We start from the raw sequence: 18,107 nt of genomic DNA, 5'->3' as shown, positions 1-18,107 counted from the left end.
CTTTGGCCATTCTTGATCTAACCTTTCTTTGCAGCCGCTTTCTGCAGACTGTTCTGTCACCAGCCCCAGAATAATTTGGAAAATAACCACTTTTTTTGTTTAGTCTAGAGCATCGTCATTACCAACTTGTTACTTGAAGTAGTTTAATTTCATTGCTATCTGTTTTGACAGCTGAATATTATCTTCCTGGTGATCACACTGTACAAAATGGTGAAGCACTCAAACACTTTGAAACCAGACTCTAGCAGGTTGGAAAACATTAAGTAAGTGCTTTGTGTTTGAATCCAGAACTGTGATTATTTTTTCTGATTGTTCCAACTGATTGAAAGCTCCCCCTTTCCATTAGCAACACAAGGCTTTGTTTCCCAGAGCCCACAGATGTCAATTAGAAGTAAACAGCACCAATCCTACTCGTCATATTTGTTGCTATAATGACACAGGCAACACTTGGAAATTAAATAACTTCTGCTTGGAACAATGGCCAAGTATTTGTTTTGATGCATTCATGGAGATTCCTCAGCAATGTAGCAAGTTCATTTGCATTTAAAATGCAGCTCCCAAACGATGTTCCTCTTTGCATGGCTGGTGTTGTTCTGCTGAGTATGTTTTGTTAAATTATTTTCAGATGCTAGTGATTCTCAGCGGTTTCCCCATTCATAACCCCACTCCTCTAAGAGAATTTGCTTCTACTTCTTTTGTTATCTTGAAGATTATCTGTTGCTTTTCATGCAAATTTAACAAATATTTACTTTTATCCTGTGACCACACAAGAATCACAATACTCCCTTTCTTGAAAGTAGAGCAATAGGTTAATATTCTTAATGAGAATCTTACAGTGGTGGATCGTGCTTTAGGTCAGAGGTAGGAAAGATAAGATTCCATTGTCCAATTACAGCCCAAGCATCCATTATGTGGGTAAAGGGAGGGAATAGATTTCTGGGAGGGAAGCCTTTGGGTTGGGTGGGATAAACCCTTTGGACTTACATTGCCTACCCCTGCTTTAGATCATTCTATATTTAGAATGGAATTGTTTTGCTAGACTTAAGAGGGACAGGACTTTCCCCCCTAATCATAAGCACTCTTACTTGGAGGTCAGATCCACTGACATCATTGGTGCTCCCAAGTGAAATGTGCTTAGTAGTGGGCTCTTGAATTGTCTTTGAATGCAGAATATGGCAAGAGCAGATTTGCAACAAAACTAGCATTATAAACTAGATGTTGCTTAGATAGGTCACAATATCAGCTTCATTGCATGTTGCATGTTAAGAGAGAGAGCTAATCTTTAGCACCTCTCTTTTCTTCCTTTTCTTCCTCTTTCTGTCTTCTCATCCACACCAGTAATTACCGTGTTTGTGATGGCTACTATAATACGGACTTACCTGGGTAAGATAGAACCCTACATTAACAAATCTAAAGCATGACTTTTTAATTATTTTTATTTTTTTAAAAAACACTTTACAAATTTGGACAATTTTCTGGATTGTCCATAATTTTAATTAACAACTTTGGAGATAATCTAATTTGCTAAACTATTTCCAACTATTATATGCTTTTTATTATTTTAAACTGCTTGCGTCTGCACTTTGAATTTTCTAATTTTAACTAATTTTTGTATAAAATTACTAAAAATGCTTTCTTATTAATTTCAATTTAAATTCTGTCTAATGATTTTGTTTCTCTTTTCTGCTTATAATGCTTTCTAGCTATGAAGATAATAAGCCATTTATCAAGTAAGATCATTAGTTAGATGTGGAATGCACTGAATAAACCCCTTTCCCCTTCATTCTGTGCTGTCCTCTGCAATTTCTTTCCCCACCAAAACTATTCATGACAAAATATCCTTCAAAGACTTTCTTTTGTGATTAAATCCATATATTTGTCACATTTCAGTAAGACACTTTCATATGAAAGTTAGACTATCTAGTTTAGCAGAGTCTTCAAACTTTAGGTTATCAGCTTTTGATCTGCCATTTAACTTTTGTGTATTTGTGTTATTTGTGTATGTGTGTGTCAGATGCAAGCACAATTGTTAAAATATGGGCATCCATTAGTGGTTAAAAGACACTTTCAAATCTCCAAATATACACGCATACATACAGATAAAGCAACGGGGTTTCTGGACCTGGTACTAGAACATTGCATTTTAAAATAACTACCGCTGCTGTTTTCATTGGAAACTAAAACGGAATTGCTCTTCCTATAATAGATAAAAGCCGATAATTTATAATTATATATGACTAAAAACCTAGTAAAAATAAATTGCAGCAAGTAAACTTTTAATATGCAATTTTGCAATGTGCATTTTTTAATTTTAAAAAATAGCAGTGTTACTTAAATTGCTTTTTCTTTTTCAGGTCTTGGGCCCTGGGTGCATTTGCCCTCCTGTGTCTTCTGGGCCTAACATGGTCTTTTGGACTGCTTTATGTCAACGATGAGACCATTGTGATGGCATACCTCTTCACAGTATTTAATTCTTTCCAAGGAATGTTTATTTTCATCTTTCATTGTGCACTCCAAAAGAAAGTGAGTCATTGCACATGTACACTTTCTCTGTATCTCCAAAATATTTCCAATATCTCTTTTTAAACAAGGCATTAGATAGATGATAGATAGATGATATAGTGCATAGACAGGTGGAACGCAGCGCTCTGCTGTTTAAGTTGTGATCCAGCTGTCAACAAAATTGCTGTTAGAAGTCCTGATTGTTGGGTTACTTTTACCCATTCTTCTGCATTCTTGCAATACTCCCCCTAGGTGGCAATGTCACAGACGAAAGTGAACACACGCCAATACAGTGGTGCCTCGCTTAACGAATGCCCTGCTTAACGAAATTTCCACTTAACGGAAGTTTTTTTTCTAGCGGAGGTTGCCTCGCTAGACGAATGCGTTTTACGAAAAAATTGTCTAGCGAATCACGGTTTCCCATAGGAATGCATTGAAATTCAATTAATGCGTTCCTATGGGCAAAAAAATTTCAAAAAAATTTCAATGCATTCCTATGGGATTCGCTAGACGAATTTTTCGTTATAAGAAAAGACCTGTGGAACGAATTAAATTCGTCTAGCGAGGCACCACTGTAACTGGGATTGTCTGGATGCAGTAAGTTCCATGTTATCATGTTTAATGTAGGGGAATTAGAGCAGAATTCTATATGTGTCTATTCTGAAGATCTCAAATGAGATCAATGGGGCTATTTTCAATGGAGATCAATGGGGCAACTTCCTTACAATCGTAGTGCTATTAAGTTACAAGGCAAGTTGGGCCATAAACTAGGCATGTAAATGTGCCTATCTTTAAAAGAAAAGCTTCAAAGCCACTTAAGAACATGGGCATAGCCGGGGGGGAGGGGCAGCTGCCCTCCCCAAATCAAGTAAATCAATAAAAATACTTAACTGAGGTTCTCTCCACCAACATAAAGCCTGGCTACGTCCATGCTTAAGAAAGCAAAATAAATAAATAAAAGGCATCAGGAATCATTCTAAAAATGGATGGGCTTTGTGGTTCAACAAACGTATATGGCCTCTGTTATGCAGCATGGAACAAATAAGTATATTAAAATAGAGTAACAGCAGTTAGCTGTTGGTGGTTCCTTTCCCCTGAAAAGCATTGGTGGATGGGATCAACCCCTGTAGCACATCTTTCTTTTCATCTGTGATTTTTCTGGCTGATGGTAGATTTGTTCATTATAAGGTGAAGCTTTTGGCCAAAGTTGATCCCCAGCAGGCTGATTTGAGAGCCCTGGCAGAGCTCTTTTCTTTCCATCCTCCAAGAGCAGGATTGTACTTAGATATAGGTAAAATACTATTTATAATCAGCATTTTAAAGAGAACCGTGAAAATCAAATTACTGCTCACACATTGGGATCCCTGATTCATAGGACATTTCATTAATTTGAGATCATTGGATAAAAGGCATGCTGATTATTGGCTGCTAGTTTGATAAGAGTTGAATCAGAAGTAGCCTTTTATATTTGAAATGAAGTTGGCATTTCATTATTATTATTTTTACAATTGGTATACTCTCCAGTTTGAGTGTGGCTGCTATGATACAGGCAAAGTGATTTGCGTCATGAAATAGGGAATTGCCAATTGGACAGTAGGTATTTCCTCTGAATTAGAGGAATGGAATGAATATTTGAAACATTTTAAAATGAAAACAGTCAAGATACAAATGCTTCCTACTCTAGGCTATTATAAACAATGTTGTTGTTTTAAAAAAACCAGTAACATCAAAAGGCACACTGCCTTTATTTGTTATTTGAATTATGCATTGTTTTTATACTATGTTGCAGTAGTCAGAAGCAATATTAAGTGCCAGTTGAGCGTGGAAAAAGCTTAACCTTTGCAAAAGCTGTTTCATACCTGCAAGAAGCATTCAGGCTGCCGTTTAAGCTTTAAAAAGTTTCAGTGTCTTTCCCTGGATATCATTCTACTTCTGTATACATAGCTAATGTGTTCTTTTTATTCTGTTATTACTAGTTGGCCACTAAATTGAACAGAGAAATAGAATTGTGAAAGTGAAAACTATTATGTTTCTAGTCCTGACAAGATGATAGTGCTGTTACTTCCTTCAGTTTTGAACAAGCTGTAATTTAGAAATAATGACAGTGGAATGTGCGGCACTGACAGATAATGTACATTCACAGCAGTATAGACATTAGGCAAAAATCAGCCCCAGGGGGTGGTTTTTGGGAGGCAGGGGGAATTAAAAAGATGGTGACAGTCGTTGGTCACACACATACACAATTTTGCAGCTAATATAGGAAACCCATACTATGCCCATTCTCATCACTGGCCTAAATTTCTAAGGCCGTTGAAATCTTTTAGGCTGTAATCCTATATAAACCTGAGAGTAAGCTCCATTTAAACTGAATTGGACTTGTTTCTGACTTGACATGCATAGTATTAATCTTATTTCCCTGGGGGTATTAGCAACATTCACTTAGCTTTACATTTTTGTGAGCTTGATCACGCTAGACTTTGAAATACAACTTTATTTTGTGCCTTCCAAGTCCAAATAAATTCAATCCCAAATATGTATCCTTGAAATTGGCAGTGTGGCTCCCAGTAGTGGTCTGTGGGGGGTGGCAGCACTTACCTAATCTCCCATCACCTAGGTTTACTGTGGAGGAGCGAGTGAGGTTGGCATGATTCAAACGCACCAGGGAGAGCACCAGATTGGCTCCACCGATGCCTTTGCACCATGGTAACCTCATCGCTGGGCTCCCCATAAACCTCGGCTGCACTGGTTAAGTTATTGTTCCATTTCTCAAGCCACTACAACTATGGTGCCCAGCTGTCTTCATTGCTCTCATTCCACTTTATTAGCCAATAGAGTTGCTTGGCACGGACTGGCTCTCTTCAAGCCGTTAAGCCAGGAGTCAGCAAACTTTTTCATCAGGGGTTGGTCCACTGTCCCTCAGACCTTGGGGGTGGACGGCGGACTATATTTTGAAAAAAAAAAAATGAACAAATTCCTATGCCCCACAAATAACCCAGAGATGCATTTTTAATAAAAGGACACAGTCTACTGATGTAAAAACATGCTGATTCCCAGACTGTCCGTGGGCCAGATTTAGAAGGCGATTGGGCTGGATCCGGCCCCCGGGCCTTAGTTTGCCTTCCCATGCATTAAGTGGTCACACCAGAGTACGTCTGGAACTGTTTGCAGTGTGCTGGGACAGCCAGTCGAGACGCAGCCTCCACCTGGTCAGGGTTCCAAGCCACGCTGGAATGTGAATTATGGGGCACATTTTGTCTATGATTTCCTTCTACCTGTAGTTCCCCAGCTAGGAACATAACTAGAGAAAGGAGAATTGCAAGGCATAAGGGAGGTGAGGATTTTGTGTTTCATTTACACACTTTTAATTTTGTAAAAATTCAATACATTATTCTTAATTTTCTTGGAAATATAAAATCGGCCCTGTTTCAGAAGGCCTTGTTTACCTTTGTTGTCTGCCTCAGATCTTAGGAGCAGGTAGGCTAGAAATATACAGATATACATACAGAAATAGATTATTTAAAAATGAAAGCATGAATATTTATGAGCATCGTTATTAACATACAGGTACGTAAGGAGTATGGCAAGTGCTTCAGACATTCGTATTGCTGTGGAGGATTGCCAACAGAGAGCCCACACAGTTCAGTAAAGGCATCGACTACAAGAACTAGTGCTCGCTATTCCTCTGGCACTCAGGTAACAAACATTTTGACAGAACCTTTTAATGATAGCATCTTTTAATTAACCTTGCTTATAAAAAGCCCGCTGAGATGCGTTCCATTCAGATGCACTAATTGTGTTCTCATTATAACAGCCTTGATGACAATTGCATGCTTTTATAGATATATATATTCTGGGCCTGATTCTAAACATTCAAGGTTAAGCTTGATAGTAGTTTTTTATTTTTTAAAAAAGAAGACACTAACAACACACTCTCTTATTGGTCCATAAGCAGAGTTAGAGCTACTTCTTATTTATGGCCAGAAAGTGGCCAAGAGATGTGGTTTTTAATAGCGTGTATAGTCAGCAGTAAGTCTGAGACATGCTTAATATAAATCAGTTCGGGAGCCTACATGTTCCACATCTGACTTTCCATTTTACAAAGGTAAAATATAACCATTTTCAGCAAGTTTTCCTGTATGCATAATAATACTACAAATAGAGAAAGATAGTAGCCTGATTGATCAGTGACACTAAAGATAAATACATTGTTACCATTCCTTTGAAAAAGAAGTCCAAACATTTGCTTTCTGTTAAATTTATTTATTTTAAATGCAACTAAAGGAGCAACCATCAAATGCATTCAACCTCACTTTTCTTTATGTAGCCTAGGCCAGTTCCCATATCAAAATGCTGCAGCTCCACAATACCTTCCTAAACTTTAATGCCAGAGCTCAGCTAAAAGAACGTGCATTAATGACTTTCCAGTCTTAATAATTAAGTGCATCACTTCCCTCTACACTTTGGGACTGAAGTTGTTGCAACTCAGCCTGGGCACAAGCACTAAGTGCTCAGGCTGGAGAGAAAATACCCAGCAACATGAACCAACTGATGTCCTAAGTGACCACCAAAGAGCCAGAAACTAGTTTGAAGCCAAGCGTACCACAACCAGTTCCGTACTCCTCTCTAATACTTTGGTCGTAAGAACATGCATCACAGCAGGCATTACAGAGAAGTTGGTTGACAGTGCAATTCTGCGCATGTTGACTTGCAAGTAAGCCCCACCGTCTTCGCTGGGTCTTACTCCAAGGTAGGCTTCCGTAGGATTGTAGCTAAATGTGCCAGGTTGCCATGTAAGATGTGACAACTATGCCCTATTTCTTCTGTTAACAGAGCCGAATAAGGAGGATGTGGAATGACACTGTGAGAAAACAATCTGAATCATCCTTTATCTCAGGTGATATCAATAGCACTTCAACACTTAATCAAGGTCAGTTGCTGGACACATCACACTCTAGTTTTGTTCTTTTGGCGGTTTTTTTTAAATAAAAAATAAGAATTTAGGAGAACTGGGTTGCAGTAAATAAACCAAATAAGCAGATGTGCTCTGGGGTAGGTAGGTTAAATATCTCAGCATTGGAATGGAAGCGCGCACACACACACACACACACACACACACGTATAAAAATATAGCTCAACACGGTCTTGAACACATTTAAAACTTAGTTCCCTCATGCTCTTTGCTCAGGATTGAATCTGACATTCTTATTCATGAAAATCGTATTTAAATAAGTCTCATCAATAATTTAAACATAAAAGCAAGAACATAATTTTAAACTTTAGCTAACCTTTGTAGTCTAAAACTGAAACAGAACTATACCAGCACAGTGACATTGTAAATGCATAAGATTTCCATATGCGGACATTTTGCCTGTGAAATCAAATTGACATCAGCTCTATACAAAAGACATCTGCAAATACGGTTTTCCCCACAGTATAGTTTTGATCATATCTATAACGTACAGCATTTGTCTGCCACATGACAACCTGAGAAGAAGGAAGGGGGGGGAGCCACAGACCAGCCTTAAGATGTCTGTTCACAGTTTTATCACTATAACTCAGATTGAATGTTCTCAGGCATTCAAGACTCTTCACAGAAGTATACTAAATGATTATGAAGGCTACCCATGCCATCTCCAGCAGTAAACTAACCAAAGCTTCTCATCCAAATCTTAATATATTAGTAGACACTTTATCAAAAAAATACTAATGTACAACAGTGTACCCCTAAAATCTCAATCCAAAACCTGCAGTGTTATCTATTTTGTTTTTTAAAAATGAGCTTATAAGAGGGTCTTTCCTGGTGGTCGTAATAACAAAAAAAAAAGCCAAATAAATCTATGTTGATCCACAATAAGATTCCAAAATCCACAGTTGATGTTGTTAGCTATAAGTTGTGCATCTGGAGTCTTGGTGGATGTTTCAGTTTCTTTATTAGGACCAACTAAAATGTCAGAAAATAGTGAGCAAGTTTTCGTATTCCTCAGAACTCTTCACCAGGCCAAGAGTTACACAAAGCAGGGAGTGTGGGGAAAGTGGGGCAGATATGGAAGTCCACCTTTGGAATAAATCTAGATCTGCCACCCCCAGCCTAGCGCTGTCCAGATGTTTTGAACTAACAATCAGCCCTTTGGCCACAGCCAGCTTTTCTGGCAAATTGAAAATGCTGCTAGGGTAGGTAGGGGACTACTGCGATTTTAACAAGGAAAAAAAAATAACCCAATTATAGCCTCCCTCTCTCCTTTCCTGGAGGAAGTAACCTCTTAATCAGGCTGTTATGTTTTTCTGAAAGCTGCATCTCCCTGATGCCACAATAGAAAGTTTCCATTCCTTCAGGAATGGGTGTTGGGGTAGGAGAGCCAGAATGTTTTTTGTTCAAATATGCATGGTACAACGAAGCTCAGATGCTTCTTTCTCCGTAAAGAAATAGGAAATGGATGTAGAACAGCTTCCAGCTGACCTTTATCCATGGCAAGCAACATCTGCATAGGCCCCAAGCCAGGTTTTTTTTTTTTAAATGGCATGTGAATGGAACATATAGCAGAAGTAGAAGTAGAACATCGTCCATTCTCTGACTGGTTGTACTGCCAGCATCTCCCCCTCCAGTTTCCTTGCAATTCTAGGGTCTTCTAGCTAGTTGGGCAGAATCTTTGAGAGAAAACAGCAAGTCCCATTTGGAAGCTTCCACTAATTTCCGTGCACTGGGACTTTCCCTATGAAATGTACTCTGAACTTCTAGGTAGGCAGTGCTGCATTTTTCAGTTAATAATAATAATAATAATAATAATAATAATAATAATAATAATAATAATAATTAATAATAATAAATACCATGACCTTTGAGCAGGCATCAGCAACGTTTTCTGCCTGTGGGCTGGAGGATTCCCACAGACTATCATCCGTGGGCCAGACAGGGCGATTTCCGGTGCTGCACTGCCCATATTCCGGAAGACCGGGAAAGGCTTCTGCGCATGTCCGCGGCTGCACAGAAGCGATTTCTGGTGCTGGCTGCCCATTTCCAAAATGTCCGCAGCGCCAGAAATCACTTCTGCGGCTGCATAGACACGGTTTCCGACGCCGCTCGACGAGTCCCCGCACCGCGCAGTGCCCGTTTACCGCAGCGCATGGGGGACTTGCCGAGTAGGCGGCTCGGTTCACGGGCAGCCTGTAGGCCAGATAAGCGGCCTCCATGGGCCGTATCCGGCCCATTGGCCGGAGGTTGCCGATGACTGCCTTTGAGTTCTCAGAGCCGACACACTGGAGTTAAGAGAATCGCTAGTCTTTCCGCCACAGTGTAGAAATTAAGACAGAGGTGGGGAAGGGGGAGCATAGAGTCATCAAGAATTATGGTAATTAGCTGAAACTGCCATGCAGCAAAAAGTTTGCAATGTACAGCATAGAGGAAGATTATTTGAATTGCACTTTCTTGTATTTAGATTGCATCTTTAAAAAAATATATGAAAAAATGTGAAAATCAAATAAATGAAACAAAACACCAAATAAGATTAACATAATCTGTCAGTAAAGCAATTCCCTGAACTGCAGGATTTTTGCTACCTACAGTAATAATATTTTGAGTAGTGATAAAGGCATTAATATTTAAAATGCAATATCTGCTACTATTGCCACAATGAGAACCTAATCAATTTAAATTTTGTATGTAAATTTTTTGGCTGCGCTCTCTCTCATTCTGGACATGTAATATATTCAGACAACATCCACCTCTCCAATCCACTGTCACTTTGCTCAACAGAACGGCACTTTCGCCTTGCTTGTGTATATATGATGCATTTGGGTCCACAAAGACTGCACAATAATTCCATCTCCCCTGACAACTGTATTAATTTAAGATACCCAAGATCAATATGGGTTTTCAAATGCCTAGTTTTTAACGAATTGTTTAGAAACTTTCTCCGCTTCTTTAGAGGGCATATGCAAAAAGTGTTGATGCATTGGGATGGAAATTGCAGAAATAAGCTGTTTGTTCTAGCTCTCAGTGTGTTCATTTAAGATTATTGTTGCAGGGAGGACAGACATAACTTAAACATAACTCACTTAAAAATCCTAACAGATAGCGTGGCAGCATGAATCCTTTCTCCCGTAAGAATTTATGAATGATTTGCCCTCAACTCCAACCTCCCACCCCTCCATGTCTCCCCCTTCAGCATGCGCTCCTTTGCATATAACAAGAAAGGCTTCGTGCAGCTTGCCATCACTTACCTTTGGCTGAAGAGGTTGTTTTTCACTTGCTCCCCCCCCCCCCCAGCTAAGTTAGTAATAAACCCTGTAGGTTTCCGAGATTGACCAATGTGGCTCTAAATTAACACAATTTTGATTTCTCTATTACGGCGCCTATTAACCATGCTTAAGGTTAGAGACATTAAGCTGTAACATCTTGAAATAGAACATTGGTCTTTGCATTTAATTGCTATTCTTGTTTTAACAGTGATTTTGTATAAATTAGCAAATGTCATTCTTAGCAGGTGTTTACTTTGGGGATTTGGCCAGCACCTGTGAATTACTGAAATCTTAACTACATTTTCCCTCTCGTCCTTCAAATTAGTAGTTCAAATACATTCAGAAATGTTCGGCTGAATCAAATTTGACAAGATATACACGACTCATGATGACATTTTTGTAAAAAAATATATATATACTTTATTGGAACTGTCAGAATCAAATTAAGGAGCTGATGTCTCTCTTTCTGTTTCTTTGCTTTAGGAATGACTGGCAATTACCTACTAACAAACCCTCTTCTTCGACCACACGGCACTAACAATCCTTATAACACATTGCTCGCTGAAACCGTTGTATGTAATGCCCCTTCAGCTCCTGTGTTTAACTCACCAGGTGTGCTCACACTTTGGGATATGTTGCTTTTGTTTCTTGATGGTATCTTGCTCAGAGCCTCCGTTGGTTAATTTGGCCGGAGACCTAGAATTGCCGTCAATATATTTCTCTCTCTCTCCGTCGAGAAGTACTGCTGATAACGCCAGGCTTGTAAAACTGCACTATATTATAGTGATAATGCCTTTGCCATAATAGTATTTGCCAATAATCCTCCCATGTTTTTAACACAGGTGGCATAAATCTTAATATACTATTACAGGACTGACACTCCACGGTCCGAGAGCCCATCTTCAAGATATATATCACTTAGAGGTATCATGTCTATGCAATACAAAAATAATCTGAAGCTTGCTGAAAAACAATCTGCTTACGGAGTCGATCAGACAATTAAACGCACGAAGAGGCATATTGGCACCCGGATGGTCCTGCTGTGGGAAACTGAACCCGGAGTCATATTTAGAGGCAAACTATAGTATAGTGCAGCTTTATAGCAACTCCCCACTCCCCTTTGGCTAGAATTAGAAGAACATCATTTATGTGGGATGCACAGTCTGATCCTAAGACGTATTTGCTGCACCGACAACGTGGTGCTTAGGATGGGGGCATACCTCCTGCTCTGCTACGAGCAACTGTCTCCTAACTCGACACTGCTCTGATGCATAATTTAGTTGCCAGTACATTAATTCAGCACTGCGGGCAGCCATGGCAGCATCAGGATGTTAGGGCTTTATTACTAACCCTACCTTTGTTATACTGTACTATCCAACTGCTTTTCTTAACTTCTGAGCCAGTTCAAAAATTAATGCATCTTTATTAATTATTAGTGGAATAAGCCATCGAATATACTAGCCTCAAATGTAATTGAAATTCTGTGTTAAGAATTTTCTACTTTGTTATCTATCTATCTATCTATCTATAGATAAAAAGCTGTTGTTACATGTCAAAGTTCCTTATTCTTTAAAACTAAACTGCAGTTTCTATGTTCATTCTCGTGTTTTCTTACTTTCCTTATGCTTTCCTCTAGCAACCTACAGAGAGACAAGTATGGGAGTAAAACTTAACTTTGCCTATCAAATGTAAATTTTTTCAGCATGATTTTTAATGGGCACAATTAAAATATAACTAGCGGTCATGAAGTAGACTCAGCGGGCAAGTGGTTCACAATTTGCAAATGAAATATTTCCACGCTCAAACAGTACATGTGTACTGCTTTTTGGAGAACAATCTAAAAAAAATAATCAAAAATCAAATCACAAGAGGTCTGTAGCAAGCCCTATTGGTAACTCACGATATCCAATGCTGAAATAATTTGCTGCTTAAAACCAGAGCACAGTTGAGCAGAAATGCTTAATAATTGACTTAACATTTCCACATTCCCACAGTAATCTTGCTACAGGCTATGAAAGACTTCAAGTGAATTACCTGATCACGGGCAACTAAACTTGCCTCTTTAAAACTGGTTGAAGTACATTCAAGTGTGCTTAACTCTGCAGTATATCATAGAAAATTCATTTTGGATTATTAAATATGCTTCAATATCTCTTTAATAGAGGATAAAGTATTAGATTATTAAAGAGAGAGAAAGAGAGAGAGAATGCCTTCAGAGGGGAAATTAATGCCAGCATGTGGTCCAAGTGTTGCCTCTCTCTTATAAATGCCATATGTTTCATATGGATAAAGCTTTTGCAAGAAAGATCTAGAAACATATATGAAAATACCCAGCTACAAAAGTTGTTTAATCAAAGCCTAGAGAGGCTTTCAAAGAACTGCTATCCTTTTAACTAATTCAGTACGCATGGATGGCTAGAACAACACAATACAAGATTAGCTGCAGTTAGTCCACTTCAAAAAAAAAAAGAGTATTCTTTGACCAAAGAAAAATCACTTTTGGGCATCAACCCAATCTTTCTATCTTTATAGAAGCAACTTGAATTTTCTTGCTTAAGCTGCAGCTTTAAGTCCAGTCTGAAAGTAAAACAGGAAACGTTCTTAGAGACACACACAACCTTTTATTTCTCTGTAACAACTCCAAGCCTTGCATGTGATGCAGCAGCCTCACAGTGGTCAGTTCCATTCCAACAACAGTATTTCATTCTTTCTTAATTTTCCCCCCTCCAAACATTGCTCTAGAATTCTAAAAGTGATTCTTCTAGAAGTTCACTAACAAACCATCTAACTTTATCCATGATACATGCCATTCAGTTTCTTTCATAGCTTTCTTTTTCTTCTTTGCCTGGGAAGCACTGTGATGTCTTAGTTTACATGTCTTTTGTGTCTCCAGAAAAATGGAATTTCTTTGTATAGAAAAAGAGCATGTCACCATAAAATTCCAGTCGCCCCCCCCCCTTCTTTCCAAAACTTCTTTTCATCTTTCCTGCAGATGTATCCAATTTCTCCATTTCTCCAGCAAGTTGAAAGATATCGGCCCTGGCTGATAATCTCCTCCCATTCCACAGCTAATATCTCTTCTTTGGTTAATTTCTGTGACCCATGCTTAGAGAAACCCTTGACATTTCTGCTTTTGACTTCCATACGCCCATAATGTCTGTGGGCCTAACTCTTTAACAGACTATGCTGGTTCATTCAGTGCTGTCACTGTGACTGATGCAAGCTGCAGGGCTGCAGGCGAACTCTGACCTTCTGAAGCCTGGCGCTGTTGCTGGCGGAGAGAATATTAAACACAACCAAAAATTAACAAAACAAAAATCATATTGGGGAAAAAAAGAGCTGTTATTGCTAGTAATCTAATTTGCTGAACCCTTGCTCCGACTAAGTTGCTGAGAAGCTCAGTAATTCTTCATCATGTTACAATAAATCATTTTACTTTCTTTTATATATCAGCTACTCTTAGGCCAGATAGCCTGAGCAGACAGACATGATGTGAGTTGTCCAAAGTGAGTCATTCCACCTGCTGTCTTCCGTGTTGTTGGATGGTGCTTGTGGGCCTTAATCCCTGTTAGTGTGAGAGGTGGCTGTCTGTGCTTAACATGAAATCTATGTACTTGTCCATTTTTTTCCATTCTTTTCTTTACTCCATCTTCAGATAAATAAAAACCACACACACAAAAGGAAATGTTAGAAATGCTATATATTAAAATAGTTGCTTGCCAGTTACGTGGGTTTATTGTTACACATTTGCCTTATGTTTCGTATGTGACCTGATTCCTTTTTTTCTTTTTTAATTTAGTGTTGTTTAGGACAAATTATGTTGCTTTCATTTCCCCCCCCCCTTGAATCATGGTGTTGCACTAAAAAATATAAATGTTGATTTATAAATTGCTTTGCATTACATATGCAAGCGCATGGAGTGACCATTATTTTCCTTAAGGGAAGAGCTATACAACTGGGTGCTAAATTGTTGCATTTGAACCTTTTCCATTTGTTTTCAAATTCCTAAATTAAAAGTATGATTGACGCTCCACGGAAAAGCAGCATTACTCTGTAAAATTCTCTCTCTCTTCTATAAGGTGCGTACCTCCTTACACTTTTGGGGAAGTCCCGTCACCCTCACGTTCCTCGAGTCTTACTTCCAAGTACAACTTTGTCCTGAACTACATTAAAGACCTTTATAGAATAAGAACGTTAGGCTCTGGTGTCGACAATAACCCGAAGATGTCCCTTTTCTGTTTCAGGACATTCACTGAACAATGCCAGGGATACAAGTGCCATGGATACTCTACCGCTAAATGGTAATTTCAACAACAGCTACTCTTTACGCAACGGAGACTATAATGACGGTGTGCAAGTTGTAGACTGTGGGCTAAGCCTGAATGACACCGCGTTTGAGAAAATGATCATTTCGGAATTAGTACACAACAATCTGCGGGGCAGCAGCAAGAACCACAATCTAGAGCGCACATTACCAATCAAAGCTGTGATCGGCGGGAGCAGTAGCGAAGACGACGCCATTGTAGCAGATGCTTCATCTTTGATGCACAGTGATAACCCCGGGCTGGAGCTGCACCAAAAGGAACTCGAGGCGCCTCTGATTCCCCAACGGACTCACTCCCTTCTGTACCAGCCACAGAAGAAAGTGAAGACGGAAGGGACAGACAGCTACGTGTCCCAGCTGACAGCCGAAGTTGAAGACCACCTCCAGTCCCCCAACAGAGACTCTCTTTACACAAGCATGCCCAACCTCAGAGACTCTCCTTACCCGGAGAGCAGTCCCGACATCGAGGAAGACCTCTCTCCTTCCAGGAGGAGTGAGAATGAGGACATTTACTACAAGAGCATGCCAAACCTTGGAGCTGGCCATCAGCTTCAGATGTACTATCAAATCAGCAGGGGCAATAGTGACGGCTATATAATTCCCATTAACAAGGAAGGATGTATTCCGGAAGGGGACGTTAGGGAAGGACAAATGCAACTAGTGACAAGCCTTTAATAGTGTAGCAAAGGAATACTGAAGGCCACATTGCAAGTATTAAACAGACTTAATTGGCCCCATGCCGGCTCCCTCATATCTGCTCGAAGCGACAATTTCTGTTGTCCCTGTGGTTTCTCCTGTGTAAAGGAGACGACTGGACCTTGCAGTTCTGTGAATTTTTATAAAACAAAGCTTTGTATATACACAGAGTATACTAAAAGAATTATTTGTTACAAACAGAAAAAAAAGAGATACCATCAAGGTATTTTAAGATATCTTGCTGCTGACGTAAAAGAGATTGTGAAATACACACACACACACACCGTTCCAGCCATTTTACTGCAGCAGTTTGTGAACTAAATTTGTAAATATGGCTGCATCATTTTTTGTAGGCCTGCATTGTATTATATACAAGACGTAGGCGCTAAAATCCTGTGGGACAAATTTACTGTACCTTACTATTCCTGACAAGACTTGCAAAAAGCAGGAGAGAGATTCTGCATCAGTTTGCGGTTCACTGCAAATCTTTTCCATAAAGGTAAAGATTGAAAACCTGTCTAACCACTAGCAATCAAGCCACAGGCCTTATTTCATATATTTCCTCAACTGTACAATGAACTGTTCTCATGAAAAAAATGGCTAAAGAAATTATATTTTGTTCTATTGCTAGGGTTAAATAAATAAATAAATACATTTGTGTCCAAACAGAAATATAATTGTCATTAAAATAATTTTAAAGAGTTTGAAGAAAATATTGTGAAAACGCTCTTGGTTGCACATATGCTACAAGCTGTCCATCCCACCCCCCCCCTGCCCTTTTACACTTGGTTCATAGTAGCGTAATATGTTAAAAACTCAAGTTCTATCCATTTTCACTTCTTTTCCACTGTAAACAGTGCTCTGCTTTGACGTTAGTATTTCTTCTTATGTTTTAAATTTCTTATTGCCAAAAGAACATATTTTTTCCCCCGGGAAGAATTCTCTTAGACGCCAATTAATTTCATGCCTTGCACACTAAGAAATTTGGGTGATTGTTGTTGTTTTTTTAAAGAAAAATCTATATCAGGTTATAAATCACTTCCCTTTTCATTCTTTTAACTTTGAGAGAGGCTGAAAGGAAGGGAAGTGGTCAAAGGGACAGACATACTAGTGAATCTCAAACAAACTAATGAATAAAAGGTGCCTGACCTTTTTGAGCTAAGAGAAAACAAAAATACTCTTCCATACTCCTCCTGCCTATATTTAGCAATTAATTTATTTTATGATAAAAGATCTAATTAAATGTACATTGTTTCAGGGTGTTTTTTTTTTGGCTTTTTTCCCAATCCCTTTGTGTAAACCTGTTAATAATGAGCCCATCACTAATATCCAATGTAAAGTTTAACACCTGTTTGACAGTAAATAAATGTGACTTTTTTTCCAAATAGGTAAAACGCTCTTTCTTACATATGAGTCATAAGCTCGATTATTCACCGTGTGAGCTGGCTAAGTTCAGCTTAGAATCACTCCCTTACAGTTCTCAATTTATATGGAGAGGTCTGGTGTAGGAGCTGCCTATATATCTCTATTGAATAGAGGTCATTGCTGCTACTTGATATTCTAGTCATAGTCAAGATCAGAAACATGAGCTCTGTTACAAAAGTGTTCGGCAGCCTCCTCCATTTACATAACAGATTTTTTAAAAAATTCAAATAGGAATATGATTTATTGAAAATAAAAAAGGATGCAAACTGCAGTCATATTTCAGGCAACTAATTATATGGCTATAATTAGTGATAAAGATAAGCTCTTGTCACAGGGAGAGAAAAAAACTAATACTGCTGCATTTATAGGAGTGCCGTGAATATTCAGGGCCTTGCAAAATATGGTAAATCACAGCAGTCTTTTGTGATATGCAAATTAGCATTTCTGTTATTACTACTATTAGCAGATGGGGAATCGAGGCAGGAAGCCGATACTTTGCCCAAAGCTTTATAAAGCGGAATTTAATTTTAGATGCACTACTTTGGAACTGTCTGTTCATTTCTTTTCACTAAATTGCCCGTAGATTACTCGAGATTCCGGGATTTCATTTGCAAAAGCTTGGATTTAAGTATTACCAGTATATTGATTTTTGCTAAATTGTTGCATTCTTCCCTCCCTGCTCACCACTTTTGTTGTTGCAGCCGATTGTTAGAAAAAAAATCAAACTCACACAGGTACTTTTATATATTCACTTTGGAACACCCTGCCAGCATTTTCCTTAATTACAGCTATTTGGTACAATCCTCCGGGAAGTTCTGCGGAAGCGCCATTGGCTTGCATTCCTCAACTTCCCAATGGCCTTTACTTATTGATTAATGGGATTTCATCAAAAGAAACCTTTTGTGATTTATGGCTGCTGTGCATA

At 38.8% G+C, this 18,107-nt stretch overlaps 1 protein-coding gene across 16 annotated transcripts in view; it reads left to right on the top strand.

Moving 5' to 3' along the window:
* The window catches only part of ADGRL2 (adhesion G protein-coupled receptor L2), a 548,846-nt gene extending 532,417 nt beyond the window's left edge, over positions 1 to 16,429 (top strand). For 5 of the 16 annotated variants that reach the window (XM_088673884.1, XM_088673885.1, XM_088673883.1 and 2 more), the window contains 7 exons: positions 172 to 263; positions 1,339 to 1,383; positions 2,355 to 2,523; positions 6,067 to 6,195; positions 7,333 to 7,429; positions 11,221 to 11,349; positions 14,982 to 16,429. In XM_088673884.1, coding sequence (XP_088530010.1) covers positions 172 to 263; positions 1,339 to 1,383; positions 2,355 to 2,523; positions 6,067 to 6,195; positions 7,333 to 7,429; positions 11,221 to 11,349; positions 14,982 to 15,736 — 1,416 coding nt within the window. In that variant the 3' untranslated portion in view covers positions 15,737 to 16,429. Of the gene's footprint in view, positions 1 to 171; positions 264 to 1,338; positions 1,384 to 2,354; positions 2,524 to 6,066; positions 6,196 to 7,332; positions 7,430 to 11,220; positions 11,350 to 11,579; positions 11,662 to 14,190; positions 14,244 to 14,981 lie in introns of all 16 variants that reach the window. The other 11 variants (XM_035123243.3, XM_035123241.3, XM_088673888.1 and 8 more) reach the window with 8 other exon arrangements.
* The last annotated feature ends 1,678 nt before the right edge of the window (positions 16,430 to 18,107 follow it).

Source organism: Zootoca vivipara, chromosome 7 (assembly GCF_965207765.1).
Source record: "Zootoca vivipara chromosome 7, rZooViv2.hap1.1, whole genome shotgun sequence".
NCBI classification, from domain to species: domain Eukaryota; kingdom Metazoa; phylum Chordata; class Lepidosauria; order Squamata; family Lacertidae; genus Zootoca; species Zootoca vivipara.
Note: the sequence above shows the minus strand (reverse complement) of the source record. Positions and strands in the feature narration are given on the sequence as shown.